This window comes from Ranitomeya imitator, chromosome 9 (genome assembly GCF_032444005.1).
Source record: "Ranitomeya imitator isolate aRanImi1 chromosome 9, aRanImi1.pri, whole genome shotgun sequence".
NCBI lineage: Eukaryota > Metazoa > Chordata > Amphibia > Anura > Dendrobatidae > Ranitomeya > Ranitomeya imitator.
In genome coordinates, this window is record NC_091290.1 from 19,390,841 (window position 1) to 19,410,577 (window position 19,737).

A 19,737-nucleotide genomic window follows, 5' to 3' on the forward strand; every position below is an offset into this window, starting at 1 on the left:
GGGGGCCTCGCTTATATCACAGATCATCAGTCTGATCCCTGCTCCTGTGCCCCTAGTCTACAGTAATGAGGGGGCCCCGCTTATATCACAGGTCATCAGTCTGATCCCCGCTCCTGTGCCCCTAGTCTACAGTAATGAGGGGGCCGCGCTTATATCACAGGTCATCAGTCTGATCCCAGCTCCTGTGCCCCTAGTCTGCAGTAATGAGGGGGCCTCGCTTATATCACAGGTCATCAGTCTGATCCCTGCTCCTGTGCCCCTAATCTACAGTAATGAGGGGGCCGCGCTTATATCACAGGTTATCAGTCTAATCCCCGCTCCTGTGCCCCTAGTCTACAGTAATGAGGGGGCCTCGCTTATATCACAGGTTATCAGTCTGATCCCAGTTCCTGTGCCCCTAGTCTACAGTAATGAGGGGGCCTCGCTTATATCACAGGTCATCAGTCTGATCCCCGCTCCTGTGCCCCTAGTCTACAGTAATGAGGGGGCCTCGCTTATATCACAGGTCATCAGTCTGATCCCAGCTCCTGTGCCCCTAGTGTACAGTAATGAGGGGGCCTCGCTTATATCACAGGTCATCAGTCTGATCACTGCTCCTGTGCCCCTAGTCTTCAGTAATGAGGGGGCCGCGCTTATATCACAGGTCATCAGTCTAATCCCTGCTCCTGTGCCCCTAGTCTACAGTAATGAGGGGGCCTCGCTTATATCACAGGTTATCAGTCTGATCCCCGCTCCTGTGCCCCTAGTCTACAGTAATGAGGGGGCCTCGCTTATATCACAGGTCATCAGTCTGATCCCTGCTCCTGTGCCCCTAGTCTACAGTAATGAGGGGGTCTCGCTTATATCACAGGTCATCAGTCTGATCCCCGCTCCTGTGCCCCTAGTCTACAGTAATGAGGCCTCGCTTATATCACAGGTCATCAGTCTGATCCCCACTCCTGTACCCCTAGTCTACAGTAATGAGGGGGCCTCGCTTATATCACAGGTCATCAGTCTGATCCCCGCTCCTGTGCCCCTAGTCTGCAGTAATGAGGGGGCCTCGCTTATATCACAGGTCATCAGTCTGATCCCCGCTCCTGTGCCCCTAGTCTACAGTAATGAGGGGGCCTCGCTTATATCACAGGTCATCAGTCTGATCCCAGCTCCTGTGCCCCTAGTCTACAGTAATGAGGGGGCCTCGCTTATATCACAGGTCATCAGTCTGATCACTGCTCCTGTGCCCCTAGTCTTCAGTAATGAGGGGGCCGCGCTTATATCACAGGTCATCAGTCTAATCCCTGCTCCTGTGCCCCTAGTCTACAGTAATGAGGGGGCTGCGCTTATATCACAGGTCATCAGTCTGATCCCCGCTCCTGTGCCCCTAGTCTGCAGTAATGAGGGGGCCTCGCTTATATCACAGGTCATCAGTCTGATCCCCGCTCCTGTGCCCCTAGTCTACAGTAATGAGGGGGCCTCGCTTATATCACAGGTCATCAGTCTGATCCCCGCTCCTGTGCCCCTAGTCTACAGTAATGAGGGGGCCTCGCTTATATCACAGGTTATCAGTCTGATCCCCGCTCCTGTGCCCCTAGTCTACAGTAATGAGGGGGCCTCGCTTATATCACAGGTCATCAGTCTGATCCCTGCTCCTGTGCCCCTAGTCTACAGTAATGAGGGGGCCTCGCTTATATCACAGGTCATCAGTCTGATCCCCGCTCCTGTGCCCCTAGTCTACAGTAATGAGGGGGCCTCGCTTATATCACAGGTTATCAGTCTGATCCCCGCTCCTGTGCCCCTAGTCTACAGTAATGAGGGGGCCTCGCTTATATCACAGGTCATCAGTCTGATCCCTGCTCCTGTGCCCCTAGTCTACAGTAATGAGGGGGCCTCGCTTATATCACAGGTCATCAGTCTGATCCCCGCTCCTGTGCCCCTAGTCTACAGTAATGAGGGGGCCCCGCTTATATCACAGGTCATCAGTCTGATCCCCGCTCCTGTGCCCCTAGTCTACAGTAATAAGGGGGCCTCGCTTATATCACAGGTCATCAGTCTGATCCCTGCTCCTGTGCCCCTAGTCTACAGTAATGAGGGGGCCTCGCTTATATCACAGATCATCAGTCTGATCCCAGCTCCTGTGCCCCTAGTCTACAGTAATGAGGGGGCCTCGCTTATATCACAGGTCATCAGTCTGATCCCTGCTCCTGTGCCCCTAGTCTACAGTAATGAGGGGGCCCCGCTTATATCACAGGTCATCAGTCTGATCCCTGCTCCTGTGCCCCTAGTCTACAGTAATGAGGGGGCCTCGCTTATATCACAGGTCATCAGTCTGATCCCCGCTCCTGTGCCCCTAGTCTACAGTAATGAGGGGGCCCCGCTTATATCACAGGTCATCAGTCTGATCCCCGCTCCTGTGCCCCTAATCTACAGTAATAAGGGGGCCTCGCTTATATCACAGGTCATCAGTCTGATCCCTGCTCCTGTGCCCCTAGTCTACAGTAATGAGGGGGCCTCGCTTATATCACAGATCATCAGTCTGATCCCAGCTCCTGTGCCCCTAGTCTACAGTAATGAGGGGGCCCCGCTTATATCACAGGTCATCAGTCTGATCCCCGCTCCTGTGCCCCTAATCTACAGTAATAAGGGGGCCTCGCTTATATCACAGGTCATCAGTCTGATCCCTGCTCCTGTGCCCCTAATCTACAGTAATAAGGGGGCCTCGCTTATATCACAGGTCATCAGTCTGATCCCCGCTCCTGTGCCCCTAATCTACAGTAATAAGGGGGCCTCGCTTATATCACAGGTCATCAGTCTGATCCCTGCTCCTGTGCCCCTAATCTACAGTAATAAGGGGGCCTCGCTTATATCACAGGTCATCAGTCTGACCCCCGCTCCTGTGCCCCTAATCTACAGTAATGAGGGGGCCTCGCTTATATCACAGGTCATCAGTCTGACCCCCGCTCCTGCGCCCCTAGTCTACAGTAATGAGGGGGCCCCGCTTATATCACAGATCATCAGTCTAATCCCTGCTCCTGTGCCCCTAGTCTACAGTAATGAGGGGGCCCCGCTTATATCACAGGTTATCAGTCTGATCCCTGCTCCTGTGCTCCTAATCTACAGTAATGAGGGGGCCGCGCTTATATCACAGGTTATCAGTCTGATCCCTGCTCCTGTGCCCCTAGTCTACAGTAATGAGGGGGCCCCGCTTATATCACAGGTCATCAGTCTGATCCCCGCTCCTGTGCCCCTAGTCTTCAGTAATGAGGGGGCCTCGCTTATATCACAGGTCATCAGTCTGATCCCCGCTCCTGTGCCCCTAGTCTACAGTAATGAGGGGGCCTCGCTTATATCACAGGTCATCAGTCTGATCCCCGCTCCTGTGCCCCTAGTCTACAGTAATGAGGGGGCCTCGCTTATATCACAGATCATCAGTCTGACCCCCGCTCCTGTGCCCCTAGTCTACAGTAATGAGGGGGCCTCGCTTATAGCACAGGTCATCAGTCTGATCCCCGCTCCTGTGCCCCTAGTCTACAGTAATGAGGGGGCCCCGCTTATATCACAGATCATCAGTCTAATCCCTGCTCCTGTGCCCCTAGTCTACAGTAATGAGGGGGCCTCGCTTATATCACAGGTCATCAGTCTGATCCCAGCTCCTGTGCCCCTAGTCTACAGTAATGAGGGGGCCTCGCTTAAATCACAGGTCATCAGTCTGATCCCCGCTCCTGTGCCCCTAGTCTTCAGTAATGAGGGGGCCCCGCTTATATCACAGGTCATCAGTCTGATCCCCGCTCCTGTGCCCCTAGTCTTCAGTAATGAGGGGGCCCCGCTTATATCACAGGTCATCAGTCTAATCCCCGCTCCTGTGCCCCTAGTCTACAGTAATGAGGGGGCCGCGCTTATATCACAGGTCATCAGTCTGATCCCCGCTCCTGTGCCCCTAGTCTACAGTAATGAGGGGGCCGCGCTTATATCACAGGTCATCAGTCTGATCCCCGCTCCTGTGCCCCTAGTCTACAGTAATGAGGGGGCTGCGCTTATATCACAGGTCATCAGTCTGATCCCCGCTCCTGTGCCCCTAGTCTACAGTAATGAGGGGGCTGCGCTTATATCACAGGTCATCAGTCTGATCCCAGTTCCTGTGCCCCTAGTCTACAGTAATGAGGGGGCCTCGCTTATATCACAGATCATCAGTCTAATCCCTGCTCCTGTGCCCCTAGTCTACAGTAATGAGGGGGCCCCGCTTATATCACAGGTCATCAGTCTGATCCCTGCTCCTGTGCCCCTAGTCTACAGTAATGAGGGGGCCCCGCTTATATCACAGGTCATCAGTCTGATCCCTGCTCCTGTGCTCCTAATCTACAGTAATGAGGGGGCCGCGCTTATATCACAGGTTATCAGTCTGATCCCTGCTCCTGTGCCCCTAGTCTACAGTAATGAGGGGGCCCCGCTTATATCACAGGTTATCAGTCTGATCCCTGCTCCTGTGCCCCTAGTCTACAGTAATGAGGGGGCCCCGCTTATATCACAGGTCATCAGTCTGATCCCCGCTCCTGTGCCCCTAGATTTCAGTAATGAGGGGGCCTCGCTTATATCACAGATCATCAGTCTGATCCCTGATCCTGTTCCCCTAGTCTACAGTAATGAGGGGGCCCCGCTTATATCACAGGTCATCAGTCTGATCCCCGCTCCTGTGCCCCTAGATTTCAGTAATGAGGGGGCCTCGCTTATATCACAGATCATCAGTCTGATCCCTGATCCTGTTCCCCTAGTCTACAGTAATGAGGGGGCCTCGCTTATATCACAGGTCATCAGTCTGATCCCAGCTCCTGTGCCCCTAGTCTACAGTAATGAGGGGGCCGCGCCTATATCACAGGTCATCAGTCTGATCCCAGCTCCTGTGCCCCTAGTCTACAGTAATGAGGGGGCCTCGCTTATATCACAGATCATCAGTCTAATCCCTGCTCCTGTGCCCCTAGTCTACAGTAATGAGGGGGCCCCGCTTATATCACAGGTCATCAGTCTGATCCCAGCTCCTGTGCCCCTAGTCTACAGTAATGAGGGGGCCGCGCTTATATCACAGGTCATCAGTCTGATCCCCGCTCCTGTTCTCCTAGTCTACAGTAATGAGGGGGCCTCGCTTATATCACAGGTCATCAGTCTGATCCCAGCTCCTGTGCTCCTAGTCTACAGTAATGAGGGGGCCTCGCTTATATCACAGGTCATCAGTCTGATCCCCGCTCCTGTGCCCCTAGTCTACAGTAATGAGGGGGCCGCGCTTATATCACAGGTTATCAGTCTGATCCCAGCTCCTGTGCTCCTAGTCTACAGTAATGAGGGGGCCTCGCTTATATCACAGGTCATCAGTCTGATCCCCGCTCCTGTGCCCCTAGTCTACAGTAATGAGGGAGCCGCGCTTATATCACAGGTCATCAGTCTGATCCCAGCTCCTGTGCCCCTAGTCTACAGTAATGAGGGGGCCTCGCTTATATCACAGGTCATCAGTCTGATCCCAGCTCCTGTGCTCCTAGTCTACAGTAATGAGGGGGCCTCGCTTATATCACAGGTCATCAGTCTGATCCCTGATCCTGTGCTCCTAGTCTACAGTAATGAGGGGGCCTCGCTTATATCACAGGTCATCAGTCTGATCCCAGCTCCTGTGCTCCTAGTCTACAGTAATGAGGGGGCCTCGCTTATATCACAGGTCATCAGTCTGATCCCTGATCCTGTTCCCCTAGTCTACAGTAATGAGGGGGCCTCGCTTATATCACAGGTCATCAGTCTGATCCCAGCTCCTGTGCTCCTAGTCTACAGTAATGAGGGGGCCTCGCTTATATCACAGGTCATCAGTCTGATCCCCGCTCCTGTGCCCCTAGTCTACAGTAATGAGGGGGCCCCGCTTATATCACAGATCATCAGTCTGATCCCAGCTCCTGTGCCCCTAGTCTACAGTAATGAGGGAGCCGCGCTTATATCACAGGTTATCAGTCTGATCCCCGCTCCTGTGCCTCTAGTCTTCAGTAATGAGGGGGCCTCGCTTATATCACAGGTCATCAGTCTGATCCCTGATCCTGTGCTCCTAGTCTACAGTAATGAGGGGGCCGCGCTTATATCACAGGTCATCAGTCTGATCCCAGCTCCTGTGCCCCTAGTCTACAGTAATGAGGGGGCCTCGCTTATATCACAGGTCATCAGTCTGATCCCCGCTCCTGTGCCCCTAGTCTACAGTAATGAGGGGGCCTCGCTTATATCACAGGTCATCAGTCTGATCCCCGCTCCTGTGCCCCTAGTCTACAGTAATGAGGGGGCCTCGCTTATATCACAGGTCATCAGTCTGACCCCGCTCCTGTGCCCCTAGTCTACAATAATGAGGGGGCCCCGCTTATATCACAGGTCATCAGTCTGATCCCAGCTCCTGTGCCCCTAGTCTACAGTAATGAGGGGGCTGCGCTTATATCACAGGTCATCAGTCTGATCCCAGCTCCTGTGCCCCTAGTCTACAGTAATGAGGGGGCCGCGCTTATATCACAGGTCATCAGTCTGATCCCCGCTCCTGTGCCCCTAGTCTACAGTAATGAGGGGGCCCCGCTTATATCACAGGTCATCAGTCTGATCCCCGCTCCTGTGCCCCTAGTCTACAGTAATGAGGGGGCCTCGCTTATATCACAGGTCATCAGTCTGATCCCTGCTCCTGTGCCCCTAGTCTACAGTAATGAGGGGGCCGCGCTTATATCACAGGTCATCAGTCTGATCCCAGCTCCTGTGCCCCTAGTCTGCAGTAATGAGGGGGCCGCGCTTATATCACAGGTCATCAGTCTGATCCCCGCTCCTGTGCCCCTAGTCTACAGTAATGAGGGGGCCTCGCTTATATCACAGATCATCAGTCTGATCCCCGCTCCTGTGCCCCTAGTCTACAGTAATGAGGGGGCCCCGCTTATATCACAGGTCATCAGTCTGATCCCAGCTCCTGTGCCCCTAGTCTGCAGTAATGAGGGGGCCTCGCTTATATCACAGGTCATCAGTCTGATCCCCGCTCCTGTGCCCCTAGTCTACAGTAATGAGGGGGCCTCGCTTATATCACAGATCATCAGTCTGATCCCCGCTCCTGTGCCCCTAGTCTACAGTAATGAGGGGGCCTCGCTTATATCACAGGTCATCAGTCTGATCCCCGCTCCTGTGCCCCTAGTCTACAGTAATGAGGGGGCCTCGCTTATATCACAGGTCATCAGTCTGATCCCTGCTCCTGTGCCCCTAGTCTACAGTAATGAGGGGGCCGCACTTATATCACAGGTCATCAGTCTGATCCCTGCTCCTGTGCCCCTAGTCTACAGTAATGAGGGGGCCGCACTTATATCACAGGTCATCAGTCTGATCCCTGCTCCTGTGCCCCTAGTCTACAGTAATGAGGGGGCCTCACTTATATCACAGGTCATCAGTCTGATCCCTGCTCCTGTGCCCCTAGTCTACAGTAATGAGGGGGCCGCACTTATATCACAGGTCATCAGTCTGATCCCAGCTCCTGTGCCCCTAGTCTACAGTAATGAGGGGGCCTCGCTTATATCACAGGTCATCAGTCTGATCCCCGCTCCTGTGCCCCTAGTCTACAGTAATGAGGGGGCCCCGCTTATATCACAGGTCATCAGTCTGATCCCCGCTCCTGTTCCCCTAGTCTACAGTAATGAGGGGGCCTCGCTTATATCACAGGTCATCAGTCTGATCCCCGCTCCTGTGCCCCTAGTCTACAGTAATGAGGGGGCCGCGCTTATATCACAGGTCATCAGTCTGACCCCCGCTCCTGTGCCCCTAGTCTACAGTAATGAGGGGGTCTCGCTTATATCACAGGTCATCAGTCTGACCCCCGCTCCTGTGCCCCTAGTCTACAGTAATGAGGGGGCCTCGCTTATATCACAGCTCTCAGTCCTAGACAAAGGGCTTCAATAAAGGGGTGGTTTACCAAGCACGCTCCATTACTTGAGGCGGCTCCACCCACATTGGGATGACCTCTGTAGGTAGGATTTTTTGGGATCCGCCAAATTTTCCTGTATTATCCAGAACTGTTCAATAGTTTTTATTAACCCCTTTCTGCCATCGGACAGAATAGTACGTCCAATGGCAGAACCCGTAATTCGACGGGACATGTCAGCCCAATTTATCAATTAATAAAAAAGAATTAACCTCATCGCTAAATAGCGTAGCGATAAGAAAAATTCAAAACGCCGTAATTATGATTTTTTGTCACCGTGACAACATGCAATAATGGGAGATCAAAAGATTGGATCTGCACCAAAATTATATCATTAAAAACGTCAGCGTGGCGCACAAAAAATAAGCCATCAACCGACCCCAGATCACTAAAAATGGAGACACTACGGGTACCGGAAAATTGCATTTTTTTTTCCTGCTTCCATTCCCCCCCCCCCCCCCATGTTTCTCCCTCTCCTCCAGTCCTGCCTCCCTTCCCCCATGTTTCCCCCCCTCCCCTGATCCTGCCTCCCTTCCCCCCGTTTCTCCCCCCCCCCCCATGTTTCTCCCTCTCCCCCGGTCCTGCCTCCCTTCCCCCATGTTCCCCCCTGGTCCTGCCTCCCTTCCCCCCATGTTTCTCCCTCTCTCCCGATCCTGCTTCCCCCCCCCTCCCCCCCAATCTTTCTCCCTCTCCTCCAGTCCTGCCTCCCTTCCCCCATGTTTCCCCCCTCTCCTGCCTCCCTTCCCCCCCCCTCCCCCCCAATGTTTCTCCCTCTCCTCCAGTCCTGCCTCCCTTCCCCCATGTTTCCCCCCTCTCCTGCCTCCCTTCCCCCCCCCCATGTTTCTGCCTCTCCCCCAGTCCTGCCTCCCTTTCCCCTATGTTTCTCCCTCGGTCCTGCTTCCCTTCCCCCCATGTTTCTCCCTCTCCCCTGGTCCTGCCTCCCTTCCCCCCATGTTTTTCCCTCGGTCATGCTTCCCTTTCCCCCATGTTTCTCCCTCTCCCCCAGTCCTTCCCCTCCCCATGCTTCTCCCTCTCCCCCAGTCCTTCCCCTCCCCATGTTTCTCCCTCTCCCCCCCGTTTCTCCCTCTCCTCCCCCCCCCCATGTTTCTCCCTCTCCTCCAGTCCTGCCTCCCTTCCCCCATGTTTCCCCCCTGGTCCTGCCTCCCTTCCCCCATGTTTCCCCCCTCTACCCCGGTCCTGTCTCCCTCCCCCCCCCCCCCATGTTTCTCCCTCTCCCCCGGTCCTGCCTCCCTTCCCCCCATGTTTCTCCCTCTTCCCCGGTCCCGCCTCCCTTCCCCCCATGTTTTTCCTCGGTCATGCTTCCCTTCCCATGTTTCTCCCTCTCCCCCGGTCCTGCCTCCCTTCCCCCCATGTTTCTCCCTCTTCCCCGCCCCCATGTTTCTCCCTCTTCTCCCCACCCCCCATGTTTCTCCCTCTCCTCCGGTCCTGCTTCCCTTCCCCCCATGTTTCTCCCTCTCCCCCGATCCTGCCTCCCTTCCCCCCATGTTTCCTCCCTCTCCCCCTGTCCTGCCTCCCTTCCCCCATGTTTCTCCCTCTCCCCCTGTCCTGCCTCCCTTCCCCCCCCCATGTTTCCCCCCTCTCCTGCCTCCCTTCCCCCATGTTTCTCCCTCTCCCCCGGTCCTGCCTCCCTTCCCCCCCATGTTTCTCCCTCTCCCCCGGTCCTGCCTCCCTTCCCCCCCATGTTTCCTCCCTCTCCCCCGGTCCTGTCTCCCTTCCCCCCCATGTTTCCCCCCTCTCCCCCTGTCTTGCCTCCCTTCCCCCATGTTTCTCCCTCTCCCCCGGTCCTGCCTCCCTTCCCCCCCATGTTTCTCCCTCTCCCCCGGTCCTGCCTCCCTTCCCCCCCATGTCTCTCCCTTTCCCCCGGTCCTGCTTCCCTTCCCCCCATGTTTCTCCCTCTCCCCCGGTCCTGGCTCCCTTCCCCCCCATGTTTCTCCCTCTCCCCCAGTCCTGCCTCCCTTCCCCCCATGTTTCTCCCTCTCCCCCGATCCTGCTTCCCTTTCCCCCCATGTTCCCCCCTCTCCCCCGGTCCTGCTTCCCTTCCCCCCCCCCCATGTTCCCCCCTCTCCCCCGGTCCTGCCTCCCTTTCCCCCCCATGTTTCTCCCTCTCCCCCGGTCCTGCCTCCTTTTCCCCCCCCATGTTTCTCCCTCTCCCCCGGTCCTGCCTCCCTTCCCCCCCATGTTTCTCCCTCTCCCCCGGTCCTGCCTCCCTCCCCCCATGTTTCTCCCTTTCCCCCGGTCCTGCTTCCCTTCCCCCCCATGTTCCCCCCTCTCCTGCTTCCCTTCCCCCCCCATGTTCCCCCCTCTCCCCCGATCCTGCCTCCCTTTCCCCCCATGTTTCTCCCTCTCCCCCGGTCCTGCCTCCCTTTCCCCCCATGTTTCTCCCTCTCCCCCGGTCCTGCCTCCCTTCCCCCCCATGTTTCTCCCTCTCCCCCGGTCCTGCCTCCCTTCCCCCCCATGTTTCCTCCCTCTCCCCCGGTCCTGTCTCCCTTCCCCCCCCATGTTTCCCCCCTCTCCCCCTGTCTTGCCTCCCTTCCCCCATGTTTCTCCCTCTCCCCCGGTCCTGCCTCCCTTCCCCCCCATGTTTCTCCCTCGGTCCTTCCTCCCTTCCCCCCATGTTTCCCCCCTCTCCCCCGGTCCTGCCTCCCTTCCCCCCGTGTTTCCCCCCTCTCCCCTGGTCCTGCCTCCCTTCCCCCCCATGTTTCTCCCTCTCCCCCGGTCCTGCTTCCCTTCCCCCCATGTTTCCCCCCTCTCCCCCGGTCCTGTCTCCCTTCCCCCCCATGTTTCTCCCTTTCCCCCGGTCCTGCTTCCCTTCCCCCCCCATGTTCCCCCCTCTCCTGCTTCCCTTCCCCCCCCATGTTCCCCCCCTCTCCTGCTTCCCTTCCCCCCCCCCCCATGTTCCCCCCTCTCCCCCGGTCCTGCCTCCCTTTCCCCCCATGTTTCTCCCTCTCCCCCGGTCCTGCCTCCCTTCACCCCATGTTCCCCCCCCCATGTTTCCCCCCTCTCCCCCGGTCCTGCCTCCCTTCCCCCCATGTTTCTCCCTCTCCCCCGATCCTGCCTCCCTTCCCCCATGTTTCCCCCGGTCCTGCTTCACTTCCCCCCCCCCCATGTTTCCCCCCTCTCCCCCGGTCCTGCCTCCCTTCCCCCCATGTTTCTCCCTCTCCCCCGGTCCTGCCTCCCTTCCCCCCATGTTTCTCCCTCTCCCCCGGTCCTGCCTCCCTTCCCCCCATGTTTCTCCCCTGTCCCCCGGTCCTGCCTCCCTTCCCCCCATGTTTCTCCCTCTCCCCCGGTCCTGCCTCCCTTCCCCCCATGTTTCTCCCTCTCCCCCGGTCCTGCCTCCCTTCCCCCCATGTTTCCCCCTCTCCCCCGGTCCTGCCTCCCTTCCCCCCCCCCATGTTTCTCCCTCTCCCCTGGTCCTGCCTCCCTTCCCCCAATGTTTCTCCCTCTCCCCCGGTCCTGCCTCCCTTCCCCCCGTGTTTCCCCCCTCTCCCCCGGTCCTGCCTCCCTTCCCCCCCATGTTTCTCCCTCTCCCCCGGTCCTGCCTCCCTTCCCCCCCATGTTTCTCCCTCTCCCCCGGTCCTGCCTCCCTTCCCCCCCATGTTTCTCCCTCTCCCCCGGTCCTGCTTCCCTTCCCCCCATGTTTCCCCCCTCTCCCCCGGTCCTGCCTCCCTTCCCCCCCATGTTTCCTCCCTCTCCCCCGGTCCTGTCTCCCTTCCCCCCCATGTTTCCCCCCTCTCCCCCTGTCTTGCCTCCCTTCCCCCATGTTTCTCCCTCTCCCCCGGTCCTGCCTCCCTTCCCCCCCATGTTTCTCCCTCGGTCCTTCCTCCCTTCCCCCCATGTTTCCCCCCTCTCCCCCGGTCCTGCCTCCCTTCCCCCCGTGTTTCCCCCCTCTCCCCTGGTCCTGCCTCCCTTCCCCCCCATGTTTCTCCCTCTCCCCCGGTCCTGCTTCCCTTCCCCCCATGTTTCCCCCCTCTCCCCCGGTCCTGTCTCCCTTCCCCCCCATGTTTCTCCCTTTCCCCCGGTCCTGCTTCCCTTCCCCCCCCCATGTTCCCCCCTCTCCTGCTTCCCTTCCCCCCCCATGTTCCCCCCCTCTCCTGCTTCCCTTCCCCCCCCCATGTTCCCCCCTCTCCCCCGGTCCTGCCTCCCTTTCCCCCCATGTTTCTCCCTCTCCCCCGGTCCTGCCTCCCTTCACCCCATGTTTCCCCCTCTCCCCCGGTCCTGCTTCACTTCCCCCCCCCCCATGTTTCCCCCCTCTCCCCCGGTCCTGCCTCCCTTCCCCCCATGTTTCTCCCTCTCCCCCGATCCTGCCTCCCTTCCCCCATGTTTCCCCCTCTCCCCCGGTCCTGCTTCACTTCCCCCCCCCCATGTTTCCCCCCTCTCCCCCGGTCCTGCCTCCCTTCCCCCCATGTTTCTCCCTCTCCCCCGGTCCTGCCTCCCTTCCCCCCATGTTTCTCCCTCTCCCCCGGTCCTGCCTCCCTTCCCCCCATGTTTCTCCCCTGTCCCCCGGTCCTGCCTCCCTTCCCCCCATGTTTCTCCCTCTCCCCCGGTCCTGCCTCCCTTCCCCCCATGTTTCTCCCTCTCCCCCGGTCCTGCCTCCCTTCCCCCCATGTTTCCCCCTCTCCCCCGGTCCTGCCTCCCTTCCCCCCCCCCCCATGTTTCTCCCTCTCCCCTGGTCCTGCCTCCCTTCCCCCAATGTTTCTCCCTCTCCCCCGGTCCTGCCTCCCTTCCCCCCGTGTTTCCCCTCTCTCCCCCGGTCCTGCCTCCCTCCCCCCCCATGTTTCTCCCTCTCCCCCGGTCCTGCCTCCCTTCCCCCCCATGTTTCTCCCTCTCCCCCGGTCCTGCTTCCCTTCCCCCCATGTTTCCCCCCTCTCCCCCGGTCCTGCCTCCCTTCCCCCCCATGTTTCCTCCCTCTCCCCCGGTCCTGTCTCCCTTCCCCCCCATGTTTCCCCCCTCTCCCCCTGTCTTGCCTCCCTTCCCCCATGTTTCTCCCTCTCCCCCGGTCCTGCCTCCCTTCCCCCCCATGTTTCTCCCTCGGTCCTTCCTCCCTTCCCCCCATGTTTCCCCCCTCTCCCCCGGTCCTGCCTCCCTTCCCCCCGTGTTTCCCCCCTCTCCCCTGGTCCTGCCTCCCTTCCCCCCCATGTTTCTCCCTCTCCCCCGGTCCTGCTTCCCTTCCCCCCATGTTTCCCCCCTCTCCCCCGGTCCTGTCTCCCTTCCCCCCCATGTTTCTCCCTCTCCCCCGGTCCTGCCTCCCTTCCCCCCATGTTTCTCCCTCTCCCCCGGTCCTGCCTCCCTTCCCCCCATGTTTCCCCCTCTCCCCCGGTCCTGCCTCCCTTCCCCCCCATGTTTCTCCCTCTCCCCTGGTCCTGCCTCCCTTCCCCCAATGTTTCTCCCTCTCCCCCGGTCCTGCCTCCCTTCCCCCCGTGTTTCCCCCCTCTCCCGCCTCCCTTCCCCCCATGTTTCTCCCTCTCCCCCGGTCCTGCCTCCCTTCCCCCCATGTTTCCCCCTCTCCCCCGGTCCTGCCTCCCTTCCCCCCATGTTTCCCCCTCTCCCCCGGTCCCGCCTCCCTTCCCCCCCATGTTTCTCCCTCTCCCCCGGTCCTGCCTCCCTTCCCCCGGTTCTCGGGTGTGTTGCGTTTCCTCCTCAGTGATTGACAGTGATTACAGGCGATGATGGAGCAGCACTTCTGGCTCTGGCTTCGGGGAGACACTCACCTGCCCATTTCCCGGTCCTCGGGCCCACCTGCGCTCCACTCCCCAGCACCCAGACCCGAGCGCCTCTCAGCAGGAGCCATGCGGCCCTCACACCCAGCCAGGAGGCCGCTATCACCCCCAGACACCAGAACACGCCGTCGCAGAGCACGGGCAGCGTCTGTGAGGCCATGTCCGCTCACTGCGTGCTACTGCGCTACCAGACCGAGACCCGGAAGAGCCGCGACCGCACACCGTGTGTAAGACCAAGAATCCTGTCAGCCTGGACCACGCCCACTCCGACTACAGCCCGTCATCCCATAGGCTGGCTCTAACGTCAGTTTCCTAACACCCACCCCTTTCTCCGTATTCTCCGTTCTTATTGGACCTAATTTCCATTGTTGTCACTGGCTTATTCTTCAATCAGTCAACATGTCCCGCCTTTATGGCGCTTTGATCGTCTGATTGGATGTCGATTGTCATAGCGACCACATCTTTTTTTTTCCCCCTCGTCATTCTTTTAACTGTTTTGTTTGTTCAAAGGTTCCTACTGGATGATAAGGTCCCGTCGCCTAGCAACCCTGCCTCCTCCACCCCCGCACTTCAGCGACTTCATTCACAAAAGGGGTGAGAGGAGCCGCGACCTCATTGGTTGGAAGGTTCTTGTTACTATGAATGGACTTTGTGCTGATTGGTGGAGCCGATGGCACCAGATTGACTGGGCTGAGTGTTCTGTCAAAGGCTGTGCTCCACTCCTGTGCTGTCAGTAAGGCAGGGGCTGTGCTCCACTCCTGTGCTGTCAGTAACTGTGTCTGCTGTCAGTAAGGCAGGGGCTGTGCTTCACTCCTGTGCTGTCAGTAAGGCAGGGGCTGTGCTCCACTCCTGTGCTGTCAGTAACTGTGCCCGCTGTCAGTAAGGCAGGGGCTGTGCTCCACTCCTGTGCTGTCAGTAACTGTGCCTGCTGTCAGTAAGGCAGGGGCTGTGCTCCACTCCTGTGCTGTGTCAGTAACTGTGCATGCTGTCAGTAAGGCAGGGGCTGTGCTCCACTCCTGTGCTGTGTCAGTAACTGTGCCTGCTGTCAGTAAGGCAGGGGCTGTGCTCCACTCCTGTGCTGTCAGTAACTGTGCCTGCTGTCAGTAAGGCAGGGGCTGTGCTTCACTCCTGTGCTGTGTCAGTAACTGTGCATGCTGTCAGTAAGGCAGGGGCTGTGCTCCACTCCTGTGCTGTCAGTAACTGTGCCTGCTGTCAGTAAGGCAGGGGCTGTGCTCCACTCCTGTGCTGTCAGTATCTGTGCCTGCTGTCAGTAAGGCAGGGGCTGTGCTCCACTCCTGTGCTGTCAGTAACTGTGCCTGCTGTCAGTAAGGCAGGGGCTGTGCTCCACTCCTGTGCTGTCAGTAACTGTGCCAGCTGTCAGTAAGGCAGGGGCTATGCTCCACTCCTGTGCTGTCAGTAACTGTGCCTGCTGTCAGTAAGGCAGGGGCTGTGCTCCACTCCTGTGCTGTCAGTAACTGTGCCTGCTGTCAGTAAGGCAGGGGCTGTGCTCCACTCCTGTGCTGTCAGTAACTGTGCCTGCTGTCAGTAAGGCAGGGGCTGTGCTCCACTCCTGTGCTGTCAGTAACTGTGCCAGCTGTCAGTAAGGCAGGGGCTGTGCTCCACTCCTGTGCTGTTAGTAACTGTGCCTGCTGTCAGTAAGGCAGGGGCTGTGCTCCACTCCTGTGCTGTCAGTAACTGTGCCCGCTGTCAGTAAGGCAGGGGCTGTGCTCCACTCCTGTGCTGTTAGTAACTGTGCCTGCTGTCAGTAAGGCAGGGGTTGTGCTCCACTCCTGTGCTGTCAGTAACTGTGCCTGCTGTCAGTAAGGCAGGGGCTGTGCTCCACTCCTGTGCTGTGTCAGTAACTGTGCCAGCTGTCAGTAAGGCAGGGGCTGTGCTCCACTCCTGTGCTGTCAGTATCTGTGCCTGCTGTCAGTAAGGCAGGGGCTGTGCTCCACTCCTGTGCTGTCAGTAACTGTGCCCGCTGTCAGTAAGGCAGGGGCTGTGCTCCACTCCTGTGCTGTCAGTAACTGTGCCCGCTGTCAGTAAGGCAGGGGTTGTGCTCCACTCCTGTGCTGTCAGTAACTGTGCCCGCTGTCAGTAAGGCAGGGGTTGTGCTCCACTCCTGTGCTGTCAGTAACTGTGCCTGCTGTCAGTAAGGCAGGGGCTGTGCTCCACTCCTGTGCTGTCAGTAACTGTGCCCGCTGTCAGTAAGGCAGGGGCTGTGCTCCACTCCTGTGCTGTCAGTAACTGTGCCTGCTGTCAGTAAGGCAGGGGCTGTGCTTCACTCCTGTGCTGTCAGTAACTGTGCCCGCTGTCAGTAAGGCAGGGGTTGTGCTCCACTCCTGTGCTGTCAGTAACTGTGCCCGCTGTCAGTAAGGCAGGGGCTGTGCTCCACTCCTGTGCTGTCAGTAACTGTGCCCGCTGTCAGTAAGGCAGGGGCTGTGCTCCACTCCTGTGCTGTCAGTAACTGTGCCTGCTGTCAGTAAGGCAGGGGTTGTGCTCCACTCCTGTGCTGTCAGTATCTGTGCCTGCTGTCAGTAAGGCAGGGGCTGTGCTCCACTCCTGTGCTGTCAGTAACTGTGCCCGCTGTCAGTAAGGCAGGGGCTGTGCTCCACTCCTGTGCTGTCAGTAACTGTGCCTGCTGTCAGTAAGGCAGGGGTTGTGCTCCACTCCTGTGCTGTCAGTAACTGTGCCTGCTGTCAGTAAGGCAGGGGCTGTGCTTCACTCCTGTGCTGTCAGTAACTGTGCCCGCTGTCAGTAAGGCAGGGGTTGTGCTCCACTCCTGTGCTGTCAGTAACTGTGCCCGCTGTCAGTAAGGCAGGGGCTGTGCTCCACTCCTGTGCTGTCAGTAACTGTGCCTGCTGTCAGTAAGGCAGGGGTTGTGCTCCACTCCTGTGCTGTCAGTAACTGTGCCTGCTGTCAGTAAGGCAGGGGCTGTGCTTCACTCCTGTGCTGTCAGTAACTGTGCCTGCTGTCAGTAAGGCAGGGGCTGTGCTTCACTCCTGTGCTGTCAGTAACTGTGTCAGCTGTCAGTAAGGCAGGGGCTGTGCTCCACTCCTGTGCTGTGTCAGTAACTGTGCCTGCTGTCAGTAAGGCAGGGGCTGTGCTTCACTCCTGTGCTGTCAGTAACTGTGCCTGCTGTCAGTAAGGCAGGGGCTGTGCTCCACTCCTGTGCTGTGTCAGTAACTGTGCCTGCTGTCAGTAAGGCAGGGGCTGTGCTCCACTCCTGTGCTGTGTCAGTAACTGTGCCTGCTGTCAGTAAGGCAGGGGTTGTGCTCCACTCCTGTGCTGTCAGTAACTGTGCCTGCTGTCAGTAAGGCAGGGGCTGTGCTCCACTCCTGTGCTGTCAGTAACTGTGCCTGCTGTCAGTAAGGCAGGGGCTGTGCTCCACTCCTGTGCTGTCAGTAACTGTGCCTGCTGTCAGTAAGGCAGGGGCTGTGCTCCACTCCTGTGCTGTGTCAGTAACTGTGCCTGCTGTCAGTAAGGCAGGGGCTGTGCTCCACTCCTGTGCTGTCAGTAACTGTGCCTGCTGTCAGTAAGGCAGGGGCTGTGCTCCACTCCTGTGCTGTCAGTAACTGTGTCAGCTGTCAGTAAGGCAGGGGCTGTGCTCCACTCCTGTGCTGTGTCAGTAACTGTGCCTGCTGTCAGTAAGGCAGGGGCTGTGCTCCACTCCTGTGCTGTCAGTAACTGTGCCTGCTGTCAGTAAGGCAGGGGCTGTGCTCCACTCCTGTGCCGTGTCAGTAACTGTGCCTGCTGTCAGTAAGTCAGGGGCTGTGCTCCACTCCTGTGCTGTGTCAGTAACTGTGCCTGCTGTCAGTAAGGCAGGGGCTGTGCTCCACTCCTGTGCTGTCAGTAACTGTGTCTGCTGTCAGTAAGGCAGGGGCTGTGCTCCACTCCTGTGCTGTCAGTAACTGTGCCTGCTGTCAGTAAGGCAGGGGCTGTGCTCCACTCCTGTGCTGTGTCAGTAACTGTGCCAGCTGTCAGTAAGGCAGGGGCTGTGCTCCACTCCTGTGCTGTGTCAGTAACTGTGCCAGCTGTCAGTAAGGCAGGGGCTGTGCTCCACTCCTGTGCTGTCAGTAACTGTGTCTGCTGTCAGTAAGGCAGGGGCTGTGCTCCACTCCTGTGCTGTGTCAGTAACTGTGCCTGCTGTCAGTAAGGCAGGGGCTGTGCTCCACTCCTGTGCTGTGTCAGTAACTGTGCCAGCTGTCAGTAAGGCAGGGGCTGTGCTCCAATCCTGTGCTGTCAGTAACTGTGCCTGCTGTCAGTAAGGCAGGGGCTGTGCTCCACTCCTGTGCCGTGTCAGTAACTGTGCCTGCTGTCAGTAAGGCAGGGGCTGTGCTCCACTCCTGTGCTGTGTCAGTAACTGTGCCTGCTGTTAGTAAGGCAGGGGCTGTGCTCCACTCCTGTGCTGTCAGTAATTGTGCCTGCTGTCAGTAAGGCAGGGGCTGTGCTCCACTCCTGTGCCGTGTCAGTAACTGTGCCTGCTGTCAGTAAGTCAGGGGCTGTGCTCCACTCCTGTGCTGTGTCAGTAACTGTGCCTGCTGTCAGTAAGGCAGGGGCTGTGCTCCACTCCTGTGCTGTGTCAGTAACTGTGCCAGCTGTCAGTAAGGCAGGGGCTGTGCTCCAATCCTGTGCTGTCAGTAACTGTGCCTGCTGTCAGTAAGGCAGGGGCTGTGCTCCACTCCTGTGCTGTGTCAGTAACTGTGCCTACTGTCAGTAAGGCAGGGGCTGTGCTCCACTCCTGTGCTGTGTCAGTAACTGTGCCAGCTGTCAGTAAGGCAGGGGCTGTGCTCCACTCCTGTGCTGTCAGTAACTGTGCCTGCTGTCAGTAAGGCAGGGGCTGTGCTCCACTCCTGTGCTGTGTCAGTAACTGTGCCTGCTGTCAGTAAGGCAGGGGCTGTGCTCCACTCCTATGCTGTGTCAGTAACTGTGCCAGCTGTCAGTAAGGCAGGGGCTGTGCTCCACTCCTGTGCTGTGTCAGTAACTGTGCCAGCTGTCAGTAAGGCAGGGGCTGTGCTCCAATCCTGTGCTGTCAGTAACTGTGCCTGCTGTCAGTAAGGCAGGGGCTGTGCTCCACTCCTGTGCTGTCAGTAACTGTGTCAGCTGTCAGTAAGGCAGGGGCTGTGCTCCACTCCTGTGCTGTGTCAGTAACTGTGCCTGCTGTCAGTAAGGCAGGGGCTGTGCTCCACTCCTGTGCTGTCAGTAACTGTGCCTGCTGTCAGTAAGGCAGGGGCTGTGCTCCACTCCTGTGCCGTGTCAGTAACTGTGCCTGCTGTCAGTAAGTCAGGGGCTGTGCTCCACTCCTGTGCTGTGTCAGTAACTGTGCCTGCTGTCAGTAAGGCAGGGGCTGTGCTCCACTCCTGTGCTGTCAGTAACTGTGTCTGCTGTCAGTAAGGCAGGGGCTGTGCTCCACTCCTGTGCTGTCAGTAACTGTGCCTGCTGTCAGTAAGGCAGGGGCTGTGCTCCACTCCTGTGCTGTGTCAGTAACTGTGCCAGCTGTCAGTAAGGCAGGGGCTGTGCTCCACTCCTGTGCTGTGTCAGTAACTGTGCCAGCTGTCAGTAAGGCAGGGGCTGTGCTCCACTCCTGTGCTGTCAGTAACTGTGTCTGCTGTCAGTAAGGCAGGGGCTGTGCTCCACTCCTGTGCTGTGTCAGTAACTGTGCCTGCTGTCAGTAAGGCAGGGGCTGTGCTCCACTCCTGTGCTGTGTCAGTAACTGTGCCAGCTGTCAGTAAGGCAGGGGCTGTGCTCCAATCCTGTGCTGTCAGTAACTGTGCCTGCTGTCAGTAAGGCAGGGGCTGTGCTCCACTCCTGTGCCGTGTCAGTAACTGTGCCTGCTGTCAGTAAGGCAGGGGCTGTGCTCCACTCCTGTGCTGTGTCAGTAACTGTGCCTGCTGTTAGTAAGGCAGGGGCTGTGCTCCACTCCTGTGCTGTCAGTAATTGTGCCTGCTGTCAGTAAGGCAGGGGCTGTGCTCCACTCCTGTGCCGTGTCAGTAACTGTGCCTGCTGTCAGTAAGTCAGGGGCTGTGCTCCACTCCTGTGCTGTGTCAGTAACTGTGCCTGCTG

At 58.2% G+C, this 19,737-nt stretch overlaps 1 protein-coding gene and 1 long non-coding RNA gene across 2 annotated transcripts in view; one reads left to right on the forward strand and one right to left on the reverse strand.

The window, feature by feature from the left end:
* The window catches only part of HSD17B12 (hydroxysteroid 17-beta dehydrogenase 12), a 124,062-nt gene extending 110,130 nt beyond the window's left edge, over nt 1-13,932 (reverse strand). The window contains exon 1 of the mRNA XM_069739127.1: nt 13,666-13,932. Within this exon, the coding sequence (XP_069595228.1) occupies nt 13,666-13,834 (169 nt within the window). The 5' untranslated portion in view covers nt 13,835-13,932. The remainder of the gene's footprint in view (nt 1-13,665) is intronic.
* Nucleotides 1-19,737, forward strand: part of LOC138648881 (uncharacterized) — a 400,375-nt gene that overhangs the window by 229,942 nt on the left and 150,696 nt on the right. The gene's annotated exons all lie outside the window — the stretch shown is intronic.